The sequence below is a fragment of the Spermophilus citellus genome (genome assembly GCF_964194105.1).
Source record: "Spermophilus citellus genome assembly, chromosome: 13".
In the NCBI taxonomy this organism is placed as follows: Eukaryota; Metazoa; Chordata; class Mammalia; order Rodentia; family Sciuridae; genus Spermophilus; species Spermophilus citellus.
The window spans coordinates 52,241,309-52,269,008 of record NC_138193.1 but is presented as its reverse complement, the minus strand read 5'-3'; the positions used below and the strand labels follow the sequence as shown (position 1 = coordinate 52,269,008).

At 41.1% G+C, this 27,700-nt stretch overlaps 2 protein-coding genes across 5 annotated transcripts in view; one reads left to right on the top strand and one right to left on the bottom strand.

The window, feature by feature from the left end:
• The first annotated feature begins 1,015 nt into the window (after nucleotides 1-1,015).
• Nucleotides 1,016-13,511, top strand: MTHFD2 (methylenetetrahydrofolate dehydrogenase (NADP+ dependent) 2, methenyltetrahydrofolate cyclohydrolase). Of its 2 annotated transcripts, XM_081265465.1 has the most exons (8): nucleotides 1,016-1,161; nucleotides 6,478-6,662; nucleotides 8,166-8,288; nucleotides 8,657-8,809; nucleotides 9,672-9,779; nucleotides 10,808-10,900; nucleotides 11,285-11,410; nucleotides 12,260-13,511. In XM_081265465.1, exons 1-8 carry the CDS (start codon nucleotides 1,061-1,063, stop codon nucleotides 12,421-12,423), a joined length of 1,053 nt encoding a protein of 350 aa, XP_081121591.1. In that variant the 5' UTR covers nucleotides 1,016-1,060; the 3' UTR covers nucleotides 12,424-13,511. The 2 variants fall into 2 exon arrangements, with proteins under 2 accessions (XP_081121591.1, XP_081121592.1); XM_081265466.1 differs by lacking the exon at nucleotides 11,285-11,410.
• A 725-nt stretch (nucleotides 13,512-14,236) lies between these two features.
• The window catches only part of SLC4A5 (solute carrier family 4 member 5), a 128,162-nt gene continuing 114,698 nt past the window's right edge, over nucleotides 14,237-27,700 (bottom strand). For 2 of the 3 annotated variants that reach the window (XM_081264444.1, XM_081264445.1), the window contains 6 exons: nucleotides 26,025-26,093; nucleotides 25,214-25,387; nucleotides 21,522-21,677; nucleotides 19,749-19,833; nucleotides 18,107-18,174; nucleotides 15,851-15,973 (listed from right to left, as the gene is read on the bottom strand). In XM_081264444.1, coding sequence (XP_081120570.1) covers nucleotides 18,140-18,174; nucleotides 19,749-19,833; nucleotides 21,522-21,677; nucleotides 25,214-25,387; nucleotides 26,025-26,093 — 519 coding nt within the window. In that variant the 3' untranslated portion in view covers nucleotides 15,851-15,973; nucleotides 18,107-18,139. Of the gene's footprint in view, nucleotides 15,974-18,106; nucleotides 18,175-19,748; nucleotides 19,834-21,521; nucleotides 21,678-25,213; nucleotides 25,388-26,024; nucleotides 26,094-27,700 lie in introns of all 3 variants that reach the window. The other variant, XM_081264446.1, reaches the window with a different exon arrangement.

Here is a 27,700-nt window from a genome sequence, read left to right as displayed (position 1 = left end):
CCTAAATCACTGCATTTAATTTTCAGACTTGTTTAAAGCTATGAAGTGAGGTGTCCTCAGTGCATCATATTGAGAAATTCATAATATGTTTGTTTCATGTGGCGATGTTAAATTTGATCACTTGGTTTTTGTTATTAATAAGTATTTTGCTGGAGAGAGAATTTGAGAGTGTGCAAAAATGTTGCCAGATAAAATACAGGAAAACCAGTTGAATTTTAATTCCAGAAAAATAATAAGTGCTTTTTAAAATACAAATTTGACCTCCTCAAATTATTTATCTAAAATTCTAAATTAATTGCACGTCTAGGGGCTGGAGATGTGGCTCAAGCGGTAGTGCGCTCCCCTGGCATGCCTGCAGTCCGGGTTCCATCCTCAGCACCACATACAAACAAAGATGTTGTGTCCGCCTAGAACTGAAAAATAAATATTAAAAAATTCTCTCTCTCTCTTAAAAAAAATTGCACGTCTAGTATTTTTATTTGCTACATCTGGCGAACCTATATGTAAGTATCTCATTCCACATCCAACTTTTCATCCAGTTGCTTCGACATTCATTGAGGATTCCGAATCAGTTTTTACTATGACTTTACCAAATACTGATTTAACAACTCCATTTTTATTTCTTTGTTGATTATCTGCCTTTTTATCCACACTTTACTGCAATCCACTCCACGAGTGACCCGGCACACAGTAGGCCCTCAGACATTTGTTCAATGAATGAATGAATGAACTCTAATTCCTGTCGGCGCGGCGTGGGTAACAATAGCTGCGTCAGGCAGGGGCTTGACTTCCTCAGCCAATCAGGCCATTCTACTCAGACTTATTAGCCTTCTAGAGCCAGGTTGCCGGCTCTTCTTGCTCCAATTATAAGCCGGGCTCTATCCTGCACCGCTTACGTTTAATGGAGACAACCGATTGGCTCTCTCGGCTCCAGGACAGCCGGCAGAGTGGAGCAGAGACCAATGGGTGTCGGTGGGAGGCGGGGCCTACCAAGAGGTGGAGGTATAACCGCAAGGCCCGCGCGCGCGTTTCTCTCCCGGCACGGGCACCAGCCCTGGCGATGGCTGCAACTTCACTGTTATCTGCGTTGGCCACCCGGCTGCTCCGGCCCGCGCAAAGCTGCCACCTCCTCCATCATCCCTTCCACCTGGCCGCAGTTCGGTAAGTGAATCTGGAAGCGGGATAGCACGAAAGCCGGGGGAAACGGAGAACAGGGGCCGCCCGGCTTCCGGTGGGGTGCTGAGGTACGTCTTTCTGAGCATCGCCCCGGCGGTGGTGGCCGCCTGGAGGGGTGTGGCGGGGCGACGTGGCACCGAGTGATGCCGCAGCCGACAATGCGGAGCGAAGGCTCAGGGGACTCTGGGGTGCCCCTTTTTACATGGGAAGGAGGTTATCGGCCAGAACCTGCCAACGCGGGCTGTGATGCTGAGAGTCGTCTTAGGAAACCTTGGGCGAGCGCCGGGAAGGGTTCCGAAAGAGCCGCCTTCTGTTAGCGGTCCTTTCCCGAGACCCTAGCGGTGGATGGGGTTGGTGCAGTCTGATGAAATCCCGGAGCCCGCTTGCTAGAGAGGTACCCACGCTTCGCTCCTCCTCCGGGGTGTGGGTGTGGCTCGCTCTGCGCTCCTAGTGCGGCTTCGCGGCTGTGAATGAATGTACTGAGGTCTTCAGGGCTTTGACTGCAATCCACTCCACAAAGTGACCCGTGCCAACCTGGGTAACTTGAGGTGATAAATACCCGGAGGTTTCCAGGGACTGGGGAAGGAGGAGTGGGGAGTTATTGTTGCATGGATAGTTTCGGTTTTACAAGATGAGTTCTGAAGATGAATAGCAGTGATGGTTGCCCTTCTATTAAATATGAATGTATTTAATACAGCTGAACTGTAAACGTAAAAGTGATCAATATGGCAAAGTTTATATGTGTATTTTACCACAATAAAAAAAAATTGGAGGAAAAAAATACCAGGAGGAAGACAGGGAAAGCTCTGGTTGAATTTCCTTAGGGAGGTAGCTAATTGGTTTTTCTTGATCTTTTTGAACCTCAAAGTTCCATTCCTAAACCTAGCTTGAAGAGTCTTTTGGGGGACTATGATTTCTCTTCCCACATTTCTGCACCCTCTTTCCTGTCAATCTTTAGATCTTTTGCAGCTAGAGTCCTGTATCTTTAAAAGTAACTTTTATTTTTTCCCCCAACATATATTCACTGTTCCAGACACTCTGCTAAGCTGTGCAGATTTAGCGGGGATAAAACACTGTTCTTTCATTAGTGGAACTATCAAGGAGTAGGATAGGTGTGTAATCTCCACTTAGTGTAAAAATGCTGTTAAAGATCTTTCCAAGGGGCTGGGGTTGTGGCTTAGCGGTAGAGCGCTTGCCTAGCACTTGCAAGGCACTGGGTTCGATCCTCAGCACCACATAAAAAAAAAAAATAAAGGTATTGTGTCCAACTACAACTTAAAACACACACGCATACACACACACAAGGTATTTCCAAGGCACTGCTGGTTATGGCTCATGATGTAGAATCTGTGTAGTATGAGTGAGTTTTTGAAGGAGAATGTGGAAGGGGACAATCAAGACTGTTTGGATTCTGATTCTGATCAGCCTTTTGGTCTCCTCTTTCATTACTGTCTGTTCTTTTCCCTCTTCCTAAGTGCTGACCACATGTGCTTGTAGGACAGAGCCTTCATAGGCTTTTCTGATTGAAAAGATTTATAAAGATCTTAGAACTAAACCAGTTTGCTTAAACACTGATGACAAATGTTCTGATTTTACTGCTTGCCTTTCTGAATTACTAGTGGGCTCCACATGTTTGAAGGCAATGCATGTGCTCTGTACTGCACATTTGTTATTAACAGAGCCCATGTTTTGCTGTTTGAGAGTTTCAGGAACACAAACCCTGTGGTTAGATGAGTACTATAGCCTAGGAGATAGTGGGGGAGAGGGGTAAATGAACTCTGAGGCAGAAGTCTGCATTTGAGTCTTGTTTCTACTATCTTCAGTGTCCTCTTCTGTGCAAGAGGGTTATTATAATAACCCCAGGGTAACTGAGAGTGATGTATGTAAAAGTTTTAACAAAGTACCTACTATTAAATAAATGTTAGTTCCATTCCCTTTTGTATCTTTCTTCACTCATTACTGGTACTATTAGTAAGAAGAAATAGACTTCTCCCCAAAATAAGTTGATTTTGAGCTGTAAAATGCCCCTGATGGTTGATGTTTGATGGAAAATGACTAAGCCATTGGGTTAAAGAGAAAGTGAAGATGGTGCTGACTTGAATTTTAATTTCAAATTTACTGGAACAGACTTCTTGACTTCTTCTATTCTATTGATTCATTGTTTGAATGGAAAAAATTTCTAAACACATTTGCAAAAGCACTTAATTCCTAAATAAGTGTTAGCTAAAAGCATTATAATGTTTGGATTCCTTATGGGACTGGGCTGATTCTTCCCATTTCCCTGTTTATTGAGGATAGCAATGACTTATCTGCCCCTGGGCAAAAGAGATGATAGGAAGTTAGTTAATGTGTTTCACATTTTGCAAGAGTTGTGAGAAGCAGAGGAGGGCTAAAATGCAGTTATATTATGAAAGATCTTCATTACATTGTGGCTTTATTTTTAGTTCATGTTGCTCTTCTGACTTTTTTTTTTTTTTTTTTAAAGCAAATTGGCATAACACCCAGAACCTGCTTTTGGAAGCAAAGATTGGGGCTTGGAACACTGGCTTCTCCCAGAACCCTGTGTCCTTAACTTTAGTATATCATTTTTAGTCCAAGTGAGCTGCTACCATTTTTCTAAGTTACTGCTTTTCAAAGAAATTTTTTATGAAGGGCAAGCTAAGTGCTTCTCACTGAGTATATGTGTGTGCATTTGTGCATGTGAATAATTCCTTATGATATGTGAAAATATATTCACTGTATATTAAGGATATATGTGTACATACAACCAAGAGAAGAGTGTAAGAAATTACTGTTATTGAACATACATACCTGACATTTTTATGTACATTACTTCATTCAATACTATCTTAAGTTGTTTTCTTTCCTTCTTTTTAATATTTTTTAGTTGTAAATGGATCTTTTAGGGCCTCATACAAGCCAGGCAAGTGCTCTACCACTGAGCCACAATTCCAGCCCCTATCTTATGTTCTTTTTAAGTAGTATTTGATACTATAGCATTCTAGGGTTGGGGATGTATTTCTGGTCAAGGAAAGGTATTCCAGATACTTACTAATCATTCCTGATCTATATCAGGAATGTTGCCAGGAGTATTTATATCAGCAAAGCTCTTAATGAAGTTCTATTCAACTCTAGATGATTTGTGAATATTAAGAATGTTTTCAATATAAATTAAATGCTATTATATATTTTGTACCATACTAGTATCATTACATTAAATCTGGGTAGAGATCTTGGTACCTTTTTTTTTGTTCTTGTTGTCATATATGAGATCTTAATACCTCACAAGATAGAGTACAGATTAATATAAATTTTAGCTACAAATTTTCTCTATTACTATAAGACATTGAGATTTGGTTTAGAGTAGGTATTTATTCACAATGCAAATAAAAAGCAGGCATTAAAAAGATGTTAACAATGCAAATAAAAAACAGGCATTAAAAAGATTAAAAGATGTTAAAGATTTGAAATTCTGTCTTAAGTACCATTGACCTTGAGAATTAACCCTATCTGACCATGCAAGATGCTGTGTCCCTGAGAATTAAACATGTATTTATAAGGGGAATTGATGTTTCATTGTTCTTAAGGTTGGAGCAATGCTCATATGACACTGAGGGCAGAAGCCTAAAGAGAAGACTTGTTTTTGTGGGATCTTTTTGCTTAAGGACAAGATTCTTTTCTGTAAGTAATGGCACTTTACTGTAAGGACGTGTGGAAATAAGAAAACTAAGACTCTTTGCATTTGGGGCTTCATAGAGATCAGGAAGAGCTGCATAACCCATTCTTGTTGGAAAGAGACAGTCTTGTTAAGAAGTCTGAACATAGTTTTAGAAATTGGAGGTTCCTCTAGATCCTGAGTTTTCAACTTGCCCCACTGCTAGTAGAGTTTTTTTTTTTTTTTAATTAGTTTATTTTTGGTACTAGGAATTGAATCCAGGTGTGCTTTATCACTGAACTGCATCCCCAGCCCTTTTTCTTTTTTGAGACAAGGTCTTTCTAAGTTGCTAAGGCTGGCCTTGAACTTTTAATCCTCCTGCCTGAGTCTCCTGTGTTGCCACCATGCCCAGCTCCAGCAGTTTTCTGATCCTTTGTCCTAATTGACTCTCATTGATGTGACTGCTGTTCTCTCATCTCTGCTTCTTTTTCTATCTTCTGCTGTTTCCGTCCTCAACAGGTCCTCTTTGGTTCTAGTTTGAAGTCCCTGGGGGAGGAGCTCTTGCTGGTCCAGTTAACTGCTACTGCTCCTGTTGAGCTAAGCTATTGCACTAACTGGACAGCTCGCCAACCTAGGAATTGTCCCCCTTGGTGTCAGATGCTCACTGTTGGTTTGTCAACTGTGGATGAGCTGTGGGGTTCTGGGGTAGAGTATATTGCCACCTATGAGAAGGAACCTACCCCTCTTACTGGGAAAGTATAGAGTGGGCAGTGGTAGGCATTTTAAGGTTTGACCTAGCCAGCAATGCATTTATTGGTCTAACTACATTATTTAATTTATATATAGTCAGCCTTCTGTATCTGTGGGTTCAACCAACTGCAGATGGGAAGTATTTTGGGGAAAAAAATGCATGTACAGACTTCTTTTCCTTGTCATTATTCCCTAAACAATACTGTGTAACAACTATTTATGTATATTTGCATTGTATTAGATATTATAAATGATCTAGGGGTGATTTAAACTATAGAGGAGGCAGGCACGGTGGCAAACACCTGTAATCCCAGTGATTTGGGAAGCCAAGGCAGGAAGATTGCAAGTTAAAGTCCAGCCTGGGCAACTTAGAGAGACCTTGTCTCAAAAAATTAAAAAGGCTGGGAATGTAGCTTAGTGGTAAGGTGCCCCCGCCCCATCTCCAGTCCTGCTCCCCACCCCCCACCCCCCACTCCCCACTAAAAAAATATAGGGACAGATGTGCATAGGTTGTATAAGGGACTTGAGTCCATGGGTAGGAAAAGGATCCTAGAATCGATGCCTTACAGATACCAAGGGACAGCTGTATTTAAAATTTGAAAGCACAGTAAAAAATTAAAGGGCAATAGAGTAATTGGGAAACAATATGAAACATGACTGGTTATTAGCAACAGTGGCAAAACACGAACTTGATCGGTCTCTTAAACTCCCAGAGCTTCAGATTAACTGTTTCAGTCAACTGTATCCCCCCTAAACATGTAGCTGGATACATGTTCACCACCTCATACTAGGCACCAGGCAATTTAATCTAAGCTTTAAGAGTGTGAAGTTTAATAACAACTTACTTTTACAGAAATCTAAGCTATTTGGTTTTGTGACTCTGTTGCCTTCTGCAGAAATGAAGCTGTTGTCATTTCTGGAAGGAAACTGGCCCAGCAGATCAAGCAGGAAGTGCGGCAGGAGGTGGAAGAGTGGGTAGCTTCTGGCAACAAGCGGCCACATCTGAGTGTGATTCTGGTTGGTGAGAATCCTGCAAGTCATTCCTATGTCCTCAACAAAACCAGGGCAGCTGCAGATGTCGGTACGTATCACTATCAGACCTTTCTGCCGTTCAATTGAGGTTTATCTGAGGCAGACGCCATTATAATTTATGATTCCTTTTTCTGATTAGAAAACTCAGGCAGAGGAGGCTAATATGACTGAATTGTATCCAAAATGTTGTGAAGAAATTAGATCCAATTTACTGGGGAGGCTTATTGACTGGGACAGAAGGAACTTGATTGGCATTCTTGGTGTCTTCTGGAATGAGCTAAATTCTTGGCATTAACATTCTACAGGTGATCTTGATCTTGATATTTGCTTTTCCTTTTTTTTTTTGTATTTTAATGTTTATTTTCTATCATTACATCTTCATAAGCTATTTAACTAGAAAAGTAAATGAGAAAGATGCAAAAGAGCTGAATGCTTCAAACACCAAATCAATCCCATGCGAGTCTGAATCGTTGCAAAATCACTGTGGGAGATATTTGCTTTTCTTGAGGAATAATGAGAGTCTCTGACTTGGGTGTAGCAGTTTTAAAGCAGCAGGGTAACGGGGAAAGATTGAGCAATACGACATTAAGTCATCTTAGTGATGTGGTTGAACAGTCACCGATTTGAAGGAAATGACTCCAACTTCTGAGAAATAGCTTTTGACTTCTTCACTGATTGATTGCAAAACTAATCATGCAATTAGAAATGATTTGGGTCCAGGTGGTAGGAGGTTTGTGGGTCTTGCGGTACCACAGATTACTGCGTGACTTCGGACAAGAGGTGGTGGGTTCAGATACACCTGTGCCCACTCACTTGTGGGTCAGTGGTCTGAGCAAAAGGTGCCCTTTCCTCTGGCCTTCCAGTGTGGCTGGATGGAGTTACTAGCCTCTGAACCCTTGGTGTACTCTGTGATCACTGAAAATTGAGACCTCCTGCCATTTTAGCTGAAAACCTGAGTTATATTCCAAGCTCCCCCCCCCCCCCACAGCCCCCCATCACTTTTTTTTTTTTTAAATTTAGAAACAGGGTCTCACTAAAGTTGCTTATGGCCTCATAAGTTGCTGAGGCTGGCTTTGAACTTGCAATCCTCCTGCCTCAACCTCTCAAGCTGCTGGGATTACAGGCATGCACCACCACTCCTGGCACTAAGCTAGCTTTTTAATCTGCCTGCTTTAGTCTCCTTGTCTCTAAAATGAGAGTAATGAAAACTGCACAGAATAATGTATGAAAGTGTCGAGCTAGTCTTCTGCAGCCTATATATGTGCAAAGTTAAACCTCTTAGGTTCCTTGTGAGCTGGTTCAGCTGCCAGGGTGGATCCAATGATTAAAAACCCCTGCGGGGGCTGGGGATGTGGCTCAAGCGGTAGCGCGCTCGCCTGGCATGCGTGAGGCCCAGGTTCGACCCTCAGCACCACATACAAACAAAGATGTTGTGTCCGCCAAAAACTAAAAAATAAATATTAAAAAAAAAAAACAACCCTGCGGTAGCAGAGTGTGGCTGGCAACATAGCAGTGCTCACTAAGTAAATAACTCATCATTTCCTTACAATAGGAATCAACAGTGAGACAATTGTGAAACCAGCTTCAATTTCAGAGGAAGAGCTGTTGAATTTAATCAATAAACTAAATAATGATGAAAATGTAGATGGTCTGCTTGTTCAACTCCCTCTCCCAGGTGAGTTTTACATTCTAGTTAATGGTGTCTGAGCTGTGGAGAGGCTTGGCTACCTTGTACACCTGGCCCTTCATGTGAATTTGACTTAAAGGCAAGGTAAAAAGATTATTTTATTAGAAATGCGACAGATCTACTTAGAATACCACTTGTCTCCATATTGAAATCTTTGTACAAACCACAGTGGAGGGAAGCAATGGAAAAAAAGGGGTGTTGGCTTCCATACTGGCATTTGACATCTGTGAAGATGAAGTGCATCAGGGAGGCAAGTCAGAAAGGGGATGGATTTGCATAACAAATCAGATAAGATGGAGTCAAGCACCCCCAACTACAGAATAGTGATTTAAAGCTGGGCTTTGGTTTCTTTACAGAACACATCGATGAGAGAAAGATCTGCAATGCTGTTTCTCCAGACAAGGATGTTGATGGCTTTCATGTAATTAATGTAGGGCGAATGTGTTTGGACCAGTATTCCATGTTACCTGCTACCCCATGGGGCGTGTGGGAAATAATTAAGCGAACTGGTAGGTATATCCCAGAATCTTATGTCTTGTTAGAATTATCAAGGAAGTATGGGTAAAGCGTTGTCAATGTTTGGATTAGGGAAGCTCAAGTGATAAACTTATTTAAAAAAATATATATATATGTATATATACACACACACACACATACTATGATAAAATTATAAAGATGACCTTTCTATACAAATATTCCAAAATCTGAAAATCTCTGACATCTGAAACACTTCTGTTCCCAAGTATTTCAGATAAGGAATATTCAACCTATACTTACAAATGGCAAAAATTCCTACAGTTTCAATGAGTGGAGCCCTAGTCCACATCTTTTATTCCTACTCTGCTGTGCTTACCTCTTTTGACACTTGTCTGTGAATATTTGGAGACTTTAATTCAGAAACCTCAGGAAAGGAACTTAAGATTTAATAGTGGTGGTGGTCTACATTCTTATAACATTTTCTAATTTATAGGGCATATTCTCTTGTTTCCTTTTTTCTTCTCTTTGGTACTAGTAATTGAACCCAGAAGCACTTTACCACTGAGTCACATCCCCAGCCCTTAAAATTTTTTATTTTGAGACAGTGAGTTACTGAGGCTGGCCTCGAATTTGTAATCCTCCTGCCTCAGCCTCTCAAGTCACTGGATTACCGGCATGTGCCATTGCACCTGGCTATCCTGTTTTCTTTTAGCCCTTTCTATGTGAGCAAGTATTAACTCTGACTGACTAATGAGGCAATAAACTTAGTGATTTCCTTCACTATTAAAATTGGATTCGTGTCCCAGGTCATCTGTTTTTTGTTTTTTTTTTTTTTTTGCACATTTTAAATTGATTGACACTCCTTTTAATGCAAAAATATATATTTTTTCATAGGTATTCCAACCCTAGGGAAGAATGTGGTTGTGGCTGGAAGATCAAAAAATGTTGGAATGCCCATTGCAATGTTACTACACACAGATGGGGCTCATGAAAGACCTGGAGGTAAGGAAATTGCTTTCAGAGCAGTGTTCTCTTCTCCCTTTTTGGAGAACCTTCAGAGACAACAGAAGTATATTTGTTGTAATTCTGTTAACATTTACTCAGTGAGTAACTTTTGTATAGAAACTACTCAGTATCATCAAGGAGTTTCAATTCATTTATTATGGAATTAACCTCAGAAATCAATTTGAGTTTTGAGTAAAGCATTTTGTAGGCAATTAGAAATTTTTCAGGTGTGGCTTTGATGGTTGGAGCTAAGAAGCACTTCTTATTTGAAGTTAATATAGTGTTCTGTATCATTTGGTAGAAAAATATCTCAGACAACTGCAAAGGGTTGATTTGATATGACTGCCATGTGTCATGTCAAGTTATGTTATTTTATCTAAGAAAAAGCCTCGTAAATCATTTATCATATGTAATTGTTGCAATAACAACCTTACATGATTATATCAGAAATAGTAGCAAACTATGTTTCCAGCTATCTTTTTTCATTAACTTAAAAAAAAAACAAAAAACAAAAAAAGCAGCTGGATGTGGTGGTATATTCCTGTAATCACAGTGACTTAGGAGACTGAGGCAGGAGGACCACAAGTTCAAAGCCAGCCTCTGCAATTTAGCCAGGTCCTGGGCAACTTAATGAACTCCTGTCTCAAAATAAAAAGGGGGATGTAGCTCAGTGTTTAAGCGCCCCTGAGTTCAATCCCTGGTAATTAATAAATAAATAAATAAATAACACTTGTGACCTCGTGACAATTATATCTTAGACAAGATAAAATTCTTGGAAAGCTGGGAAGTACAATAAGGAATAAAGTTAATTATGTATGATTCCAAAGGGTAGAGCCAAGACCAATGGGTAAAAGCTACATTGAGTATTAATTTTAAAAAGCAAACGACAATTAGATGTTCAGAAAATAGGGCACAAGCATTAAGTCAGTTATTTTTCAGAGATTAGTTTCTACAATGACTTGATTAGTTGAGATCTAATTAGCTTCGATTCAGTAATCAAGACATCTATTTTTTTTTCCCCTTAGGTGATGCCACTGTTACAATATCTCATCGATACACTCCCAAAGAACAATTGAAGAAGCACACAATTCTTGCAGATATTGTCATATCTGCTGCAGGTAAGAACTCAAGGGAGAGGGCTAGAAGGACTTCTCTTCAGAAGAGTGAAGTTGTACCTCGTCTCTTAGGATCCACCTGCCTCATTGCCATTCATCCTTCCCCTCATAATAATTTTTTGAGCTGCCTTCAAAGATGAGGGTGGAGTTATGGTTGGGATACTGGTTTTTGGCACTCCATTATAGACTGGATAGGTGAAAGTTTTTCCTTACACCTAAAAATAGTTCCATTTACTATATGAATTTAAATGGTCCCTTGATTCTTTAATATTATTATAAAATGTATTAATTAGCTCTTTTAAGTCTCTAGAAATTGAAAGGCAAGAATCTGACAGGTGGAAGCTTCTTTTTAGTACTAAGTTGATCATTCCTATCTCCATTGGCCAGGCATTCCAAATCTCATCACAGCAGATATGATCAAGGAAGGAGCAGCAGTCATTGATGTGGGAATTAACAGAATTCAGGATCCTATAACTGCTAAACCCAAGTTGGTTGGAGATGTAGACTTTGAAGGTAAATGATGTAATTTTAAAAATATATAAAAACAACAAATTAGCTGGGCATGGTGGCGCATACCTGTAATCCTAGCAGCTCAGGGGGCTGAGGCAGGAAGATCAAAAGTTTAAAGCCTAGGGCTGGGGTTGTGGCTCAGTGGTAGAGTGCTCGCCTAGCATGCATGAGGCACCGGGTTCGATCCTCAGCACCACATAAATATAAAGATATTTTATTTTGTCCACCTAAAACTAAAAAATTATGAATACTTTAAAAAAAAAAGTTCAAAGCCAGAATCAGTATCTTAGTGAGGCCCTAAGAAACTCAGCGAGACCCTGTCTCTAAATATGAAAAAAGGCTGAGGATGTGTGATTGAGTGATTGAATGCCCCTGAGTTCAATCCTTGGTAACCAAATTAAAAAAAAAAAAAATCGTGGCGTATGGCTGGAAAACTACAGGTTATTAGATGTACAAAATTCCTTTGGTACTTTGGGCAAATTATACTCAAGATTTAAAAAAATGTTGTAGGCGGGTGTTGAGGTAATGCTTATTGTCAGTTATACCCTTCCCTACCTCCCCTACAGTTAACCTACCAAGATGTTTCTTTTTAAATTTATTTAACATGGAAGAAAAGTATGACCAGAAAACTATAGGTTACTAGATATTCATTGAACAACTGCATGTTATGTGCATGTTATTTCACTAGTGTGTTCAAAATCATTTACTCTTCAGTGATATAGGTATAATTTTCTTTTAATGAGTTTTGAGGCTAATGAAGGTGCTTATGTTTATTATTGCTTTTTCTTTGTATGCACCTTTCATAATATGTTTTTTGCCATAACTGAAACAGCCTGTCTTGTTTCCATGTAGGAGTCAGGAAGAAAGCCGGTTATATCACTCCTGTCCCTGGGGGTGTTGGTCCCATGACGGTGGCAATGCTAATGAAGAATACCATTATTGCTGCAAAAAAAGTGCTGAGGCCTGAAGAGCGGGAAGTGCTGAAGTCTAAAGAACTTGGAGTAGCCACCAATTAACTGTTGTGTCTACTCTGCCATGAGTAGCACTTCAAGCCAGTCCACGAGGTGATCAAGCAGGTCATTAGAAATGCAATACTTTTAATTTATTTTACTGAAATGGTTTAAAATGATGCTTTGTGTTTATTGAAAGCTTAAAATGGGTGGGTTTTGTGCACACATGGCTCTGCAGTACCTCACCAGGGAACACTCCAGTGTCATGCTGGATCATATGATCTAGCCAAGAGAAGCCATTAATCTAGTGATTAACATAAGAGACTTGTCACATCAAGAATGGATGCTTAACTTTGTCAAGCCACTCCGGTTAAAACTTTGCCTTTTCTAGGATTGCATTTCCCAAGTGCTTTTCCAATAAGAGTTGATACTCATTTTAGGTTCCAAGCCTTTTGAGTTCAACTGGTCAAACCAAAGGAAAAAAAATGTTAGAGAAAATTAGGGGAAAGGAAGAAATGGTAATAGAGTGGAGGAAAAAAAAGTCACCATAATTTTTATACTTATTGATCAATAACCAAATTTATCCAAAGAGAACTGAATTGGCTAGAAAAAGGAAAAACTACATTACTAGCTGTCTTTTTTTTATTTTTTGGCTTCGTTGTTAGGAAATGTCTTGGGTTGTTCCATTTGCTATTGCTTTGTGTTCCTTGGCCTTCAGTGAGTTCTCCCCATTGTAGTTTTCTAGGATTGAAAGGCTTGTTTTATAAATTATTCATGTGTATTGCCATATTTGGCTATATCCTTTTTGCTAAATCCATTTTGCTATATCCTTAAACTTTATTATTCAGTTTTTGTATTTTAGTGGGTATCTGTATGGTTCTTTGTTATGTCTTGAAACCTATTTTTGAAAAACAACACTTGGGCTTGATAATCACTGGGCAGCTGGTGTAAATATGCAACTTTTCCACCAAAGAACTGTCACAGCTGCCTGCTTTTCTGTCAGCTTTCCTGAAAGATTTTAAAGAGCTTGAGTTAATATTGAATTTAGACTTTCTGATGAAAGTTTTTTTGGTGTGTGTGTTTTTGTTTTTTAAAGAAAGGTGGGGGTTTTTTTTGTTTGTTTTTGTTTTTGTTTTTGTTTTTTAAATAAAACACATTTGTCTGGTGTGGAATGAATTTCTGAAATACTGTCTCCTACTACTGTCTTAGTTGTAATCTAACCAGAGTGAATTTTTCTCATTGGATATAATCTAGTTATTTCTACATTTGTAACACCCAACCTCTAACCTTAAACAAATTGGTTTAAAGAACTGTGAAGAAACCAGCCTAGTCCTTAATCCCAGCAGGTAATGTCAAACTAGGAACTTAATCTGTAAATTTCATTGAAATGGTTCTGAGTGTTTTCTAAACCAGGCATTCAATTTACACATCACTACAAAGGATTTTCTCCTTTCTGTGTTCTCAACACACACATTCATAGTAAAAGTAAATTTATTTCCCCATCACCACCTCTGCCCACCCTGTGTGTGTCTGTGCACGTGCATGCCTGTGCATGTGTTTAAAGTATCAGTTTGATTAGGGATGGTGTTGTGCACATCCTGACATTTGAGATAGGCCCCTACGTATTATGAATCACAGCTATGTATCTGCACTTTCATGCAAGTAGCTCCTGCTCTAGGCAGTTTGAAGCCAAAAGGGAGAGAACTTGGGGGAGTTGATCTGCTCCTTCCTTGTGCTTTTCTAGCTTGCTTTATTCTTTTGCTAGTTTGATGGCGATATTTTTGTAAGTGAGGTATAGCTTATGTCTATTTGTCTTGCCTGCTGACTTACCTAAATTATTAAACATGGAGTCAGATGAGCAGACAGGATTAATTTTTATTGAATTTTAGTTACATTAAAAGTGGAAAAAATTACTGCATGGAGAAGTAATAATATGTCAACCTGTTAAAGACTTAAAATGTTCATGTATATACAAAATATAAAGGATATATAGGTAAAAATTACATGGATCAATTTACAACAAAAAGCTAACATCATACTTTTCCAGTTTGTTTTATTAATCAAGCACATTTACTCCTGAATTCATAACATTTCTACAATTTAATGGGGATAGTACTATTTCAAATCAGCCAGGCTTTAAAACTTAAATGTTAAGGGTAGATTGTTAGCTCTCCCAGGTTTGGTACAAATGAAGATAAAGACTTTGTACTTAAATAGGATGGTTCTGGATTAGTGAACAGCTAAATAATTTTGCTATCAGGTAGAAGTTTAGAGCTTTACCTCTTGGCAGTATTCCTTGGAAGAGAGCTTTGAGGTTAAATTTAAGGAAGATTCAAATCCATAGTTGTTTTGGAGAAGAAAATGTCAGATGCATGTGGTTATCTGGCAATAGCAGGTATTACATAAACAGTTGGTGCTCACTCATTCAATGTGTATTGAACCTAAAATGTCTAATCTTTTTAAGTTTAACGTGGAAAGGGTCTGCTTCATTAATAATTGGTGTTAATCTACCCAAATTGCTTCTAATCATTCTTTTAAAGGACTGGTTTGACTAACATTGCCAAGTTATAATTTTCCAAAGTGTTAGCTGCCTAACATGTAATGTTCATGTAAATAGAAATCTGACTTTGGGGATCAGTCATTGAAAACTTGTAGGAAGGACCTATTCCAAATAAAGAAATTGGAATCCAGGTGTGGAAAAAAAACAGTGAATAAATTTAAAGGATCACTTTGTGGATCTCATGTGATTTGAGGTTCACTTTAACAGTGACTATTTCATTTTAAAAAACTTTATCCACTCTGATGCATTGGTTCCTTCATTAACAGACTTTTAGAACTGGCTTTTCAATCTAGAAAAGCCCCAGTCACACTTCTAGACCAAGGCCCACAATGCAAATTCAAACTTAGCTGAATGAGATTCAGAGAAAAGGTAGGACCTTTCCAGCACCACTCTGCATGGAGAAGTAATAACATGTCAACCTGTTAAAGCCAACCAAAATTGCATAAAAATATGCAATTTTGCAAAACAATATTCCAGCCTTGGCCTATTGATGTAAGAGTATGTTAAAAGTTCTTTAAAACCACCTAGATTTCAATCTAACCTTTAAAATTTTTAATTAATACTTATCTTAAATATAAAATTGACTATTGCCCATTTATCTTATGGTTTTAAGAGGCAAGCATTTTTTTTTTCATTTCAAAAGAAATGTTATGATTTCTATGCTGAACTGCATTTTAAAATAAGGTATAATGTTTACATTTAGATATTTTAATAACTACAAAGGGATGAAGAGAGCTTTGCATCTAAGTAGGACTTTCCACTGAAGGATGGCCAGTTTTCTATAGGGCAGAAGGACCCACTCCGGTACATAACGAGACAGGCACAGAGAAGTTAAGACTCAATTAAAACTAAACCAGGCCCTTGCCCAGGCAGGGAGAAGCTGCATCATCCTAAAGGGTGGTCTCACCGTGGGCCTCTCTTCCATATTCTTCTATGTCTGTGAAGTCATAGTCAGACTCCATCTCTATCTTCACCTGTGGCACCATGAAGACTGGGCTCCTGGGGTAGCTGAAAGCAGGTGAAGTTGGACAGGAGATTTTGAAGTGCAAGGTGATGCTGAACAAGAAAGAGGAGGGAAGAATGATTAGCCAATTTGGGGTGTTTTGAACCCTATTCTCCAGAGCAGGGCTCTAAAGCAAACAGTTCTGTCTTTGCTTATGAATTCTCAACACACCAAGGGAACAAAGCATCCTGTCTGCTGGGCTTTTAGCCACAGCCGTTGAACTGATCTCATGCCTTTTCAACCCATTCTTCAAATTGCTACCAAGTCGAACTTTCTAAATCACAAATTTGACTGGTTCCCTATTATTTAAAGAATAAAATCCAAGCTCTTAAGCAAGACAGGACCACCTATGCTTGAACTCCTGCCTACTTTCCTAGTTTGCCACTCTGTCCCCTCTTTGTGTTGTATGTTTTCAAATGGTGCTTCAGACATGTTCCCACTGCCTAAGATGCTCTGTCCCACACTGTACTTCGATCAGGGTCCTATTTATCTGTGGTAGATTCTCCTGATAAGGCTAATAACCTTCCTTAGATCACTGGCCTTCTCTCCTGTGTACCCATTCTTGTTCTTGCACATGGTACTCCCCTTCTGTTTACATGTCCCTTTACAACCCCAGGGACCAACTATCATGCCTGGTAGATCTTTGATGCTCAATCTTTATTTAACTGAGTCATGTTGCTAAGCATTTTTTCTTTACCAAAGCAAAATCCTGCTATTTAGTAATCTTTGCTTCCATCTAATTCCATAGACTTGGTAAGGCACCAGTGTGATTGGGAAATATCATCCACAGTTATGACTTTATTTTTTCCATTTCTGACCCCTTCCCATAGCTCTGTATAATTTATCAGGCATTTGGAAATGCCCTTTCCTGGTCCAAATTCTCCATTGCCTAAAATTGGGGCAATTAAGAGATTTGGTTTGGTGTAGACTTTTTAAAATGAAGATAAATCAGAATAGACAAATTGTTATTCTGTGACTATCCGTACATAAAGATCAGTGTCAGTAAGGGCTTAGGAGCCCAGATTGGAGTTATGGGATATGAAGGAACATATTTTGAGATGTGACACTTCTGAGATATAGTGTCTTTGAGCCTGCAGCTCAGAGGTTTGAACTGGTGAAAAGTATCTCCATTTTGACATTGTGAAGCAGCTTTGCCCCCAAATTCAGGAGATCCTATATGCTTCCTGAAAAACTCTTGAGTGCCATCTAAGGATGGAAAATTACCTGCCTCTATAATTGGGATACCTCTACACTTACGAATTGGATCTTATACAGAGTGACTCCTTGTCCAATTTAGGGAATACATTAGGGTTAGCACAGTCCCTGCCAGCTTCCCTAGTAATAATAGGCAGAGACTTCCTTGCCCCTGAATTCTTTTTCATTTTTGGGCCCCCTGTATAATCATCAAGCAGTTCTGCTTTTTTCATGGATAGTTAACCATCAAGAACACTATGGAATCACATTATTGGCATGGAGAATCCTGGCATCTGGGTCTTGAATCCTTTTTTTACTGTTTCTATCTTCATTTAATATTTGATTTTTAATTAGCTTTCCTTATGACCAGTGATAATAGGCCCTACTATTATGTGACCCCATAGAGTATTAGAATACCTAATGGGTTTGTTTTTGTTTTTGTTTTTGGTACCAGGGATTGAATTCGGGGCACTCGACCACTGAGCCATATCCCCAGTCCTATTTTGTATATTATTTAGAGACAGGGTCTCACTGAGTTGCTTAGCACCTAATTTTGCTGAGGCTAGCTTTAAATTCGTGATTCTCCTGCCTCAGCTTTCTGAGCTGCCTGAATTAGAGGTGTGCGCCATTGCACCCTGTGAACCTAGTGTTTTGATCCTTAGTATCTGGGCTTTTATTAACATGTACTTAAGCTATGTCTAACTTTCTTCTATGTTGTTTCCTTTTCAAAACTTACTTTCAGTATTCTACATAATATTTTAAATTTCCTTTTCTAAAGTTGTGTACTCTATCAGTACATGAAAGATGCTTGTCACTGTGTGATTGATGTCAGTAAGAAGACACATTTGTTACTTGACCCCCGATAATCAGGTTGGTCAGCCTTTGTCTTCTTCTACTAAGATGTCAGCTGGACTGGGAAATCCTAGTCACCCAACCTGACCATTACTTAGTCTCTTAGCTAATACCCAAGGAATCTACCTAATAGCTCTTACCTTCGATCAAGTTCTGAGCCACTGAAAGAAGAATCAGAGTGAATAACTCCAACTGGAAGATCTTTTTCCTGGAAGAAAAAGTCAGATGTGAAGCAGGTTTGAGAGTCACGCCAGAGAGCATCCTATTTCTCCGTGCTTCCCCACCATTCCTCCTCTTTTCTATTTTGTGATCCATGGCCAACAGTATACCAGAGGAATACTGGGGCCTCACAGAGATGGGTGGCTCTGGGTCAATTAATCTTCACAGAGAGGGATCTGAGCCAGAATAGGAGGAAGTGAGGCATGGGGAGGCCCAGGGAGGAGAGAGGAAGGATGATGGAAGTCAACAAAAGGGAATGGGGAGCCAGTGGTACATGGTACATGCCTGTAATCTCAGCAGCTTGGGAGGTTGAGGCAGGAGGCAGGTGGAGGGAGAGTGAGGAGTACAAAAAACACCTGAGGCAATGTGATGGAGAGAGGTGAGGGGAAGCCTCTGGGGCTCTGGAGGGTCCTGGCAGGAGTCCTGGTGACCTCCTCCAGTCTCTGTCTTTGAGGACAGTGGTAAGTAAGCACTATCTTAGGAGCACCAGGTCAGGACTTGGATCAGGATATTTGTGTGGTCTTAATGACAGCACTGTCCACCAGTTGGGAAGGATTAGAAGCAGTTTGAGAATCTTGCAGGGTCTTTGTAAGCAATGCCTGATTGGAAGCCTTCTCTTTCAGTACATGGAGGATGCTTGTGCTTCATACAGAATCACAGCCCAACCCCAGGACCTTCAGTTCTGACTTGCTGCCCAGATGCCTACCTATTTCTCTAAAGGGGAAGACTCAGCTCTGATTTGAGCTTGCAATCATTTCAACAATGACTGGAAGATATGGGCAGCTCCATGGGCCAGGTTTGGACTGATGTGGTCTGAAATAAGGCAGGAAAGGGCAGGATGGTGCTGCAGGCACCAGAGGAAAGGCAGAAATGGGGGAGTTTTGCCTAAAGTGAAGGAGGAGACTTCAGGGTGTGCTCTGAAATTTTCATCTGGTTGGAGTCCCAACCCTCATGGCCCAGTTCACTTTAACCTCTGCCTATCACAGGAGTCCTCTTGTTTAACCACAACGCAAAGAAAAGACCACCGACTCCAATTTTAAATCAAATTAAAGCAAGCTTGTAATTCCAGGCGGGACTGTCTTTCCCAAAATCCTTGGGTTAGAGAACAGTACCCCAGCTCTCTAGGAACATGGTTTTATAGCACAAAAAGTTACAAAAGGGGGGTGTCTTGAGAACTTACAGATAATAGGATTTTGACAAGGGTAATACAACTTTTCAAGTTAGGGAGTAAATTCAGATCCCAACACCAGAATTTGAGGCGCCACTAAGGTTTCAGAGAGGGTTGTTATCTGGTCAGGGAAAACCAGGCATGGGTGAGTTCAAGGCATGGGCTGGCATTCCAAGCAAGTTTAGAAATCACAGTAATTTATTGTAAAACAGAAATTAACTTTTCATGACTTTGTGACGAGATGGCTCCCAATCTTAAGATGGAATTAGGCTGGGTTCATCACTCTGGCATCTAAAATGATTAGATCCCCTGAGTTTCAGATGGAAGCTCCTTAGGAAAATAGGTGGAGGATTAGTAGTGAGTAAGAAGGGAGAGACACCATGTGTTTTACTTACTGGCAATGCAGTGGATACCGTTTTGGGGATCTGATTGGACACTTTCCATGGGAATCTTTATAACTGAGGGAGGGAGGAACTGGGGCTGGAGAAAAACAGTGGGAAAAGCTGATAAACACCAACACAACCACTTTGTCTTTCTTGCCAAATGGAAAATGCATACATCCACAATGTGTAAACCACCATTCCTCCACATCCAGACTAAACAGGGGGTGCTGCAAATGCTCTTGGACCCACTAAGGAAAAATGGACACAATTGGCCCACCATTTTAGATACCCAGTAGACAGGAAAGGAACTCATCCAGGAATGTCGCTCCTCAGAACAGTTTCATCTATCATGCAACCAGTCATTTGGGACTGAACCTCACAATATCCGGGTTGCTATAAAGACATGTATAAAATGAATTTGTGAACATTGAATCCCATTTTTTCCATTAAATGTATCATATAATCCTGAGATGCTTCACCCTCAACCTTGAAATAGTTCCTGACATGTGAGATCCACTCCAATATTTACTGAATGAACCAATGAAAAAAAAAATAAGCATTTGTCTTTAAAAGACACCTGGACTCTGTTTCTTTCTTTTAGAATCTACTTTTGAAAATTATCTACAAAAAACATGTGAATAAATTATAAGGGGGCTGGGGTTGTGGCTCAGGGGTACAGCGCTTGCCTAGCACATGTGAGGCACTGGGTTCCAATCCTCAGCACCACATAAAAAAATAAATAAAAAAATTGAGACCTTCCCCTTCCTGCAAGACAGGGAAAGTTTTGGCCAATTACAACCATCAAAGGATGGTTTAATCACCAACCAGTGAGCAAGGATTTGCCTGTGAACAGCTTTAATTTGCAAAAGGTGAGATCCCAGGAAAACAGGACAAGGTGGATAAAGGATTGTGATTCAGGTACCATTGGGAGACTGGGAGATTGGGAGTCAAGCATGGTCTCAGGAAATGACATGGCAGTTCAGTATATGGAAAGCATGAGTTCAAGAATGATTTCCTGATTCCCTCTTAGACATTTAGCTGTCTGTCTATGTTGGGTAAAACACTTCCTTTTGGAGGGACAGTGTCACCATTTGTAATGAACATTTGAACCAGATACTCTTTCTGCCTAATGTTCTGAGATTTGCTATAATTTCTGGGCTGGCTCCTTGTCTGTTGACTGAGTGTTTGGGGGTGGGACATGGAGGAAGCATGGGAGAGGAGAGGGACAGATGGGGCAATCAGGTGGTCCCAGGCATGGAAGAGGAAGCCATTCTCTTTTCAGTGAGGACACATACCTCTCCCCCAACTTTTGTTCCCAATACTTTCGGGGTAGGCCCAAGCAAAGCTCATCTCTAGTTCCTCCTGCCTATCCCAGAGTCCAGTCTACTAAAAAGTCCCCATCAGACCTCTCCCCACAGGCCTGCTCCATTCTTTGGAGGTTATTCCTTATAAAGGCCTTCCATTTTGGAACCATCTCCTGGGCCATTCTCAGGAATCTGGGCCACTATTGACAATGGCCCTGAAAACCAGAAATGGGAGTGAGCTTTGCTAGTCAACTGCTCCTGGGCAGGGAGGCTCACTGGCTCTGGCCCAACCTGAGGACATTTACAAGAACAGATGAGCTCTCAGCACCCCAGACCAAGGCCAAGTAGAAGCCCTAGCTTATCCTGGACTGAGTGCAGGCACTTTTACAGTTGCGTGAAAAGCCACCCTCTCCCTGGCCCTGGTGGAAGCAGAAGGTTCTATTGGTCGCCCGACTCTGCCCAGGCCTCATATCTTCCCCACCTCCTCATCGCTATCCTCGTGGGCCCCTTTCTTTCTCTTCTTCTTCTTGTCTGTCTCCTTTTTCTCCTTCTCTGGCAAGATGTTGTCAATCCAGGCCAGGTCATGCTGGGAGAAGATGAAGTCCAGAAGCCTTCGGACAATGATGAGGCCCAGGATCTGTGGTAGGAAGACAGACAGAGAGGCTGAAGTTTTGTGGGAGTTCAGAGAAAATAATGGGTTAAATAATTCCTTCTTCCTCAGTCAGCTGAGTTCAGGCAGCTCTTGTGATCGGTCTTTGGAGCCATTCCAAAGTCCCCACAAACCATGTTCACCTCCCCTGTTCCCCTGGTTCCTCTCCTTTGGCTTCTCAGGTGAGGGACTATGACTACCAGTGACTGCGTGGGACAGAGCCTGTGTCAGCTGAAGTGGGGAGCCAGCACAGAGACCATGGCTGGAGAACCACAGTCATTCTTTAAGTGGTTCTCACACTTGAGTGTGCTTTAGGGTCACTTGGAGGGCTTGTTAATACAACATTGCTGGGTACCACCCCAAAGTTTCTGATTCATCAGGTCTGGGGTAGAGCCTGAGAATCTGTATCTCTATAAGTTTCTCAGGTGATGTTAGTGCTGCTGGCCCAGGGATCACACTTTGAGACTCACTGCCTCTCTACTCTCATTTCTTTTCTTTTTTAAATTAGTTCTTTTTAGATACAGTATAGTGCATTTTGACATGTTATACAGACATGGAATATAACTTATTCTAATTAGGATCCTATTCTTGTGGTCGAACATGATATGGAGTTGCATTGGTCATATATTCATATATGAATGTAGGAAAGTTATATCTGATTCATTCTACTGTCTTTCCTATTCCCATTCCTCCTCCTGTCCCTTCATGCCCATTTGTCTAATCCAATGAACTTCTATCCTTCCCTTCCTTACCCTCCTTTGTTGTGTGTTAGCATCCACATATCAGAGAGAACATTCAGCCTTTGGTGTTTTGGGGATTGGCTTATTTCACTTGACATGATAGACTCCAGTTCCATCCATTTACTGGTAAATGCCGTTATTTCATTCTTCTTTATGGCTGAGTAATATTTTTTCATGTATATATACCACATTTTCTTTATCCATTCATCTATTGAAGGGCACCTAGGTTGGTTCTATAGCCTGGCCATTGTGAATTGCTCTGTTCCCATTTTTAAGAACTGTCAAACTCTCCATTAACAAAAGCCAAACAAAATATAGTAAACTATATGGAATTTCTAAAGAAAGTTTGGTTCTGTTCAGAATGAACAAATTAAAGGGAGAAATAAGTGATCTTTTAACAAACTTAGTGGACCCAGGATGGTCTGTTATACATATTGTCTTTTTTACCACTGAAAACTGGCCATTAAATGAGGTAAGGAAGCAAACCCTTCTAGCTGGATTTAATACTGGTTCCTCTCTGATATAACTTTTTGAGCATGTAGAGCCCAGGCATCAGATAAACCTGGGTTTAAAAACTCCTGGAGCTGGCAGGGCATGTGGTGCACACCTAATTGGAAGGCTGAGGTAAGAGAACTGCAAGCTCAAGGCCAGCCTTGCCAACCTAGAGAGACCCAGTCCCAAATAAAAAACTAAGAAAGGGTTTAGGATTAACTCAGTGGCAGAGCATCCCTAGGTTCAATCTCCAGTACCACCAAAAAAAAAAAAAAAAAAAAATCAAAACACCACAACAATAATAAACTCCTGACTCTGAGCAAATCAATGGTTGCTAGGGACAGGGGTGGGCAAAGGGCTGTCTACATATAGGGCAGCAAGAGAGAACTTGGAGGTGATGGAGCTTTCTGTATCACAACTACAGAGATAGAATCACCATTCTTTACATTTGCCAAAACTACAGAGCAGAGTGAATTCTACTGTATTTAAAAATAATCAGGAGCACGGCACAGTGGTGCACGCCTGTAATCCCAGCAGCTTGGGAGGCTGAGGCAGGAGGATAGAGAGTTCAAAGCCAGCTTCAGCAAAATCAAGACACTAAGCAACCTAGTGAGACTCTGTCTCTAAATAAAATACAAAGTAGGGCTGGGGATGTGGCTCAGTGGTCAAGTGCCCCTGAGTTCAATCCCGGGTACCAAAAAAAAAAAAAAAAATGCCAGGAGGGGGTGCAGATCTTGCTCTGCCTGTCCTGAGTTTGTCACTCCCTGTGCTCTCTGAGCCTCATCTTTCTGATTGTAAAATAGGGGTAACTAGTAGTGCTTCAGGGGCTGGTGTGGGCTGAGTGGAACAGCACTCAGTACTGGCAATCATGACTATCACTATCCTTCCCTTCCTCATCTCTGAGGCCCAGGAGGACACTGTTGGGGAGGATCCATGTCCCTTTCCCTGGAGTGGTGGTTCTCAACCCTGGCTGCATATTTATGTCTCTGTAGACTTACTTAAAATACCAAAGCCTGGGATTCCTGAAGATATTTTGATTTAGTTGATTTCATAGATTTTAAAGAGCAGCCAGAGTCAAGAACCACTTACTAGAGATCCCCTAAGAGTGCACATTTCCACAAGTGTCCTTGATTTGGTTCCTAATCTAGGCCTGCAGGCATTCTGGGAGCATTAGCCCCCAAACTTCAGTCCCCCAGCAAGGGCTGGGCAGCTTCCTTCTGGTGGGGTTATCTAAAGGGCCAGATGCAACAGGTTTTTGTTTGTTTTTATTTTTATTTTATTTATTTATTTGTTTGTTTATTTTTGTATCAGGGATTGAACCCAGGGAGCTTAACCACTGAGCAATATCCCAGCCCTTATTTATTTATTTATTTTTAGTGCCAGGGTTTGAACCCAGGGTGCTTATCTACAGAGTCATATCCCCACCCCCAGCATTGTTTTAAAAATATTTTTTGTTGTTCATGGATACAATACCTTTATTTTTATGGGGTGCTGAGAATCAAACCCAGTGCCTATGCATGCTAGGCAAGCCCTCCACCTATAAGCCACAACCCTAGCCCCACATCTCCAGCATTTTTTATATTTTATTTTGAGTCAGGGTCTTGCTGAGTTGCTTAGGGCCTCTCTAAATTGTGGAGGCTGGCTTTGAACTTGCAATCCTCCTGCCTCAGCGTCCCCAGTCACTAGGATTACAGGTGTGACTGTTCTTAACTTTTATTCTGGAATAACTTCAAATTTCCATAAAATATAAAAGAATAGTCAAAGAATGCCCAGCTCAAACTTTATATTGTCAATGGGTTTTTGAAATTCCTGATCTCTGATTCTATTCCCTCCCTGCACCACTAACATACTATTTACCATTTCAAATTCGTTAATTTTGCACGGGGAGAAGATTTATACTTAGTATGCATCGGTTTTCGAGATTGGCTTGAGGTTTGGCAGTAGAGAACTTGGGTCTAAAGTTGAATGTGTCCAGCTTCTCCAATTCCACATTACCGGCCTTCCCCCAGCAGGAAAGTTGGGTGGGGACCTCAGCATGCCGATTGTCACTGCAGGATCCACCTGCCACACTGACATTCTTTCCTCCGCCCTTCTCTCTATCCTCCACCTGGTCTGGCCTCACAACTCTAAATTTGTTCTGGACTGGCTTCTGTCACCCAAAGGAACCAAACCAAGCTGGGGAGAAAGCTAAGGGTGCTGCAAGGTGACGCACTTGCGGCACTGCTGGACCTCCTAGGCGAAGCCTGCCTAGACCAACCTGCCCAGCAGCGGCGAAGCCCGCGCCCACCTTACCATGACAGGGAAGATGATGGCGGCCACAGTGGACTTGAGGATCCAGAGCACAGCCAGGCAGATGATCTGCACCAGGGTGAAGAGGTGGATCCTGCGCAGGGGTACGTGGCGAAGGAAGGCGTGGTCTGGCTGGTGCTTCGCCGGCATCAGGAAGAGCTTGCATCGTTCCCAGAACTAACAAGGATAATGAGGGCTCAGCAAGGTTGCCAGGAAACATTCCCCGCCCCGACATCCCTCCGCAGGTCTGCTGGGGTATGGGGTTAAGGGAAAGGGTGACTTGGTAGGGTCTCAAGAGGGGACTCTTGTTCAGGCATTAAGTAAGACACTCTTGAGGTGTCTAGGCAGGTATGCAATATTGGAGGGAGGGAGGATCCTGAGGCCTGGGTGAGGGGAATGGACCTGGAGGTGGCTGTAAAATGAACATGGTCTGTTCAAGGAAAACGCAATTTAATGGACCCACAAACTATCCAAGTCATCTTGGGATTTCGTGGTTAATATAGAACAAAACAAAGCAAAAAACTTTCTTCTGTGGAGTTGTCTTAGGGAAGAGAAGAGAGAGGTACAGTGAAGTGCTCTTTGGAGTTGGTTTGACCCAGGTTTTGAGTTATGAGTGGCAGTCTCCCCCTCTGTGAGATTGGGATCAAAGGACCTAATTATATAGATTAAATGACACCTGTAAAGTGCCTCATATAATTATTTTGCTTCTCATAGAATATTGCTATTATTCTTTCACTGAACCAGGAGAGTAAGAATTTGGGGTCTTGGTGACACTAGGGAGTGCTGACTTCAGGTGGGGAGGGGAGGGCCTTACCTGGATGCCATTCAGGGAGGCCACACCCATGTAGAGGAAGACTCCATACAGCACAGGCATGGGGATGTACTGAAATGAGAGCAGAATTTTGGATTGAACTTCTGCCTGGGATGGGTCCTTGGTCTCCTTGTTCTGGACAAATGTGTCTGCCAACCGTGGAGGCAGCCAAGGAGGTGTATATTTGGAGGAACTGAGGGTGTCTGAGAGAAGATCTGGAACCAGAGTGTGGGTGCAGGTGGGGATGCACAGCATGCTGCTGTTCTTCACATCTGGCCCTTCTCCCAGCCCCATGGGAGCCCTGTGGTCTGGCTGAAGACATTTCTAGAAAGTGGGAAAGCTCCACAAACTGCTTATTCCTGCCAGCCCCTTCCACTTTCAGCCTTAGCTGAGGGCCCCTAAAGCTGCTGGGCCTGCAGGGGGCCAGGGACCTTTGGTGAGTTGACCTAAATCATAGGAAGTACCAAGGCCACTTATCAAAAATCTCATATCATACACAATCACAAAAAAAGAAGCAAGACAGAAGTATGTAAACTGTTGCCCAGGGTACTGCCTACTAAATCTCTACCTCACCCTTTGATGACAGGATGTCTGAACACCAAAAGTTCCTCTTCAGGTAGGCTAGCCAAAACCAGTTGGATCTAAAATGTTTGCCAGAGTAACAGCTGACCTCCAGCTTCATTAAAATCTAGTTTCCATGCTAAAGACACGCTCACTGGCCACACAGTGTCCAGAAACAGTAGATCAAAAAGGAGAGTGCATCTGAATTTGTAGAAGTCTCCACCTGTTGCAGGAAATTACATGAATATTCCTTCCCTTCATTAACCTATTCCCTCCCCTCATTTCTGCTGCTCTATACCCAGCTTGTCAACTCTAAGTAAGTTAAGTCAAATGTGAGCTGGGAACCCACTTCTCCATTCTTTAGTCACCAAATAAAAGCTCGGGCCACGGATGCTCAAGTCAGTCTAGTTACTTGCTTTGTGACATTGAATGGAAAAAAGACCCCTTTAAGTTCTATATTCCAGGGGGACCAACAAATGTGTTAGTAACATAAAAACCACTAATCATCAACTAACACTAGGAGTTTGGTGTGTACTCTTCCAAGCACACACATCAGCAGTTGTTTTCTTTTTCAAAAGTAGATTCATGTAATTCATACTGCACTACCATCATCATTTCAAATCTTTTTTTTATTTTTTATTTTATTTTTTATTTTTTTAAAAATCTTTTTAAAAAAATATTTTCCAGTTGTAGATGGACACAACTAGAAAATATTTTATTATTATTATTATTTTTTATGTGGTATCAGGGATCAAACCCAGTGCCTCATGCATGCTAGGCAAGTGTTCTACAACTGAGCCACAATCCTGTCCCCAGCATTTCAAATCTTTAAAACTCATGTTTTTTTTTTTTTTTTTTTAGTACTGGGGATTGAACCCAGAGGCACTCTACCACTGAGCTGCATCCCCAGCTTTTTTATTTTTTATTTTGAGGCAGGGCCTTGCTAAGTTGCTGAGGTTGGCTTCAAACTTGTGATCCTCCTGCTTCAGCCTCCCAAGTCACTGGGATTATAGATGTGCACCACCACATATGGCTTTTAAAAACTTTTTGAGGCATTTCTTCACCTCTGTCCAAGCTGTATTTCTGCTATTTTTATCCTCTCCTTTAGCTGTACCCAA

Excerpts from the sequence above, each read along its gene's own strand:
- MTHFD2 (XM_081265465.1), top strand. The coding sequence starts at position 1,061 with ATGGCTGCAACTTCACTGTTATCTGCGTTGGCCACCCGGCTGCTCCGG. Across the intron at positions 6,663-8,165 it reads CAGGGCAGCTGCAGATGTCG|GAATCAACAGTGAGACAATT; the intron begins GTACGTATCACT and ends TCCTTACAATAG. Across the intron at positions 8,810-9,671 it reads GGAAATAATTAAGCGAACTG|GTATTCCAACCCTAGGGAAG; the intron begins GTAGGTATATCC and ends ATTTTTTCATAG.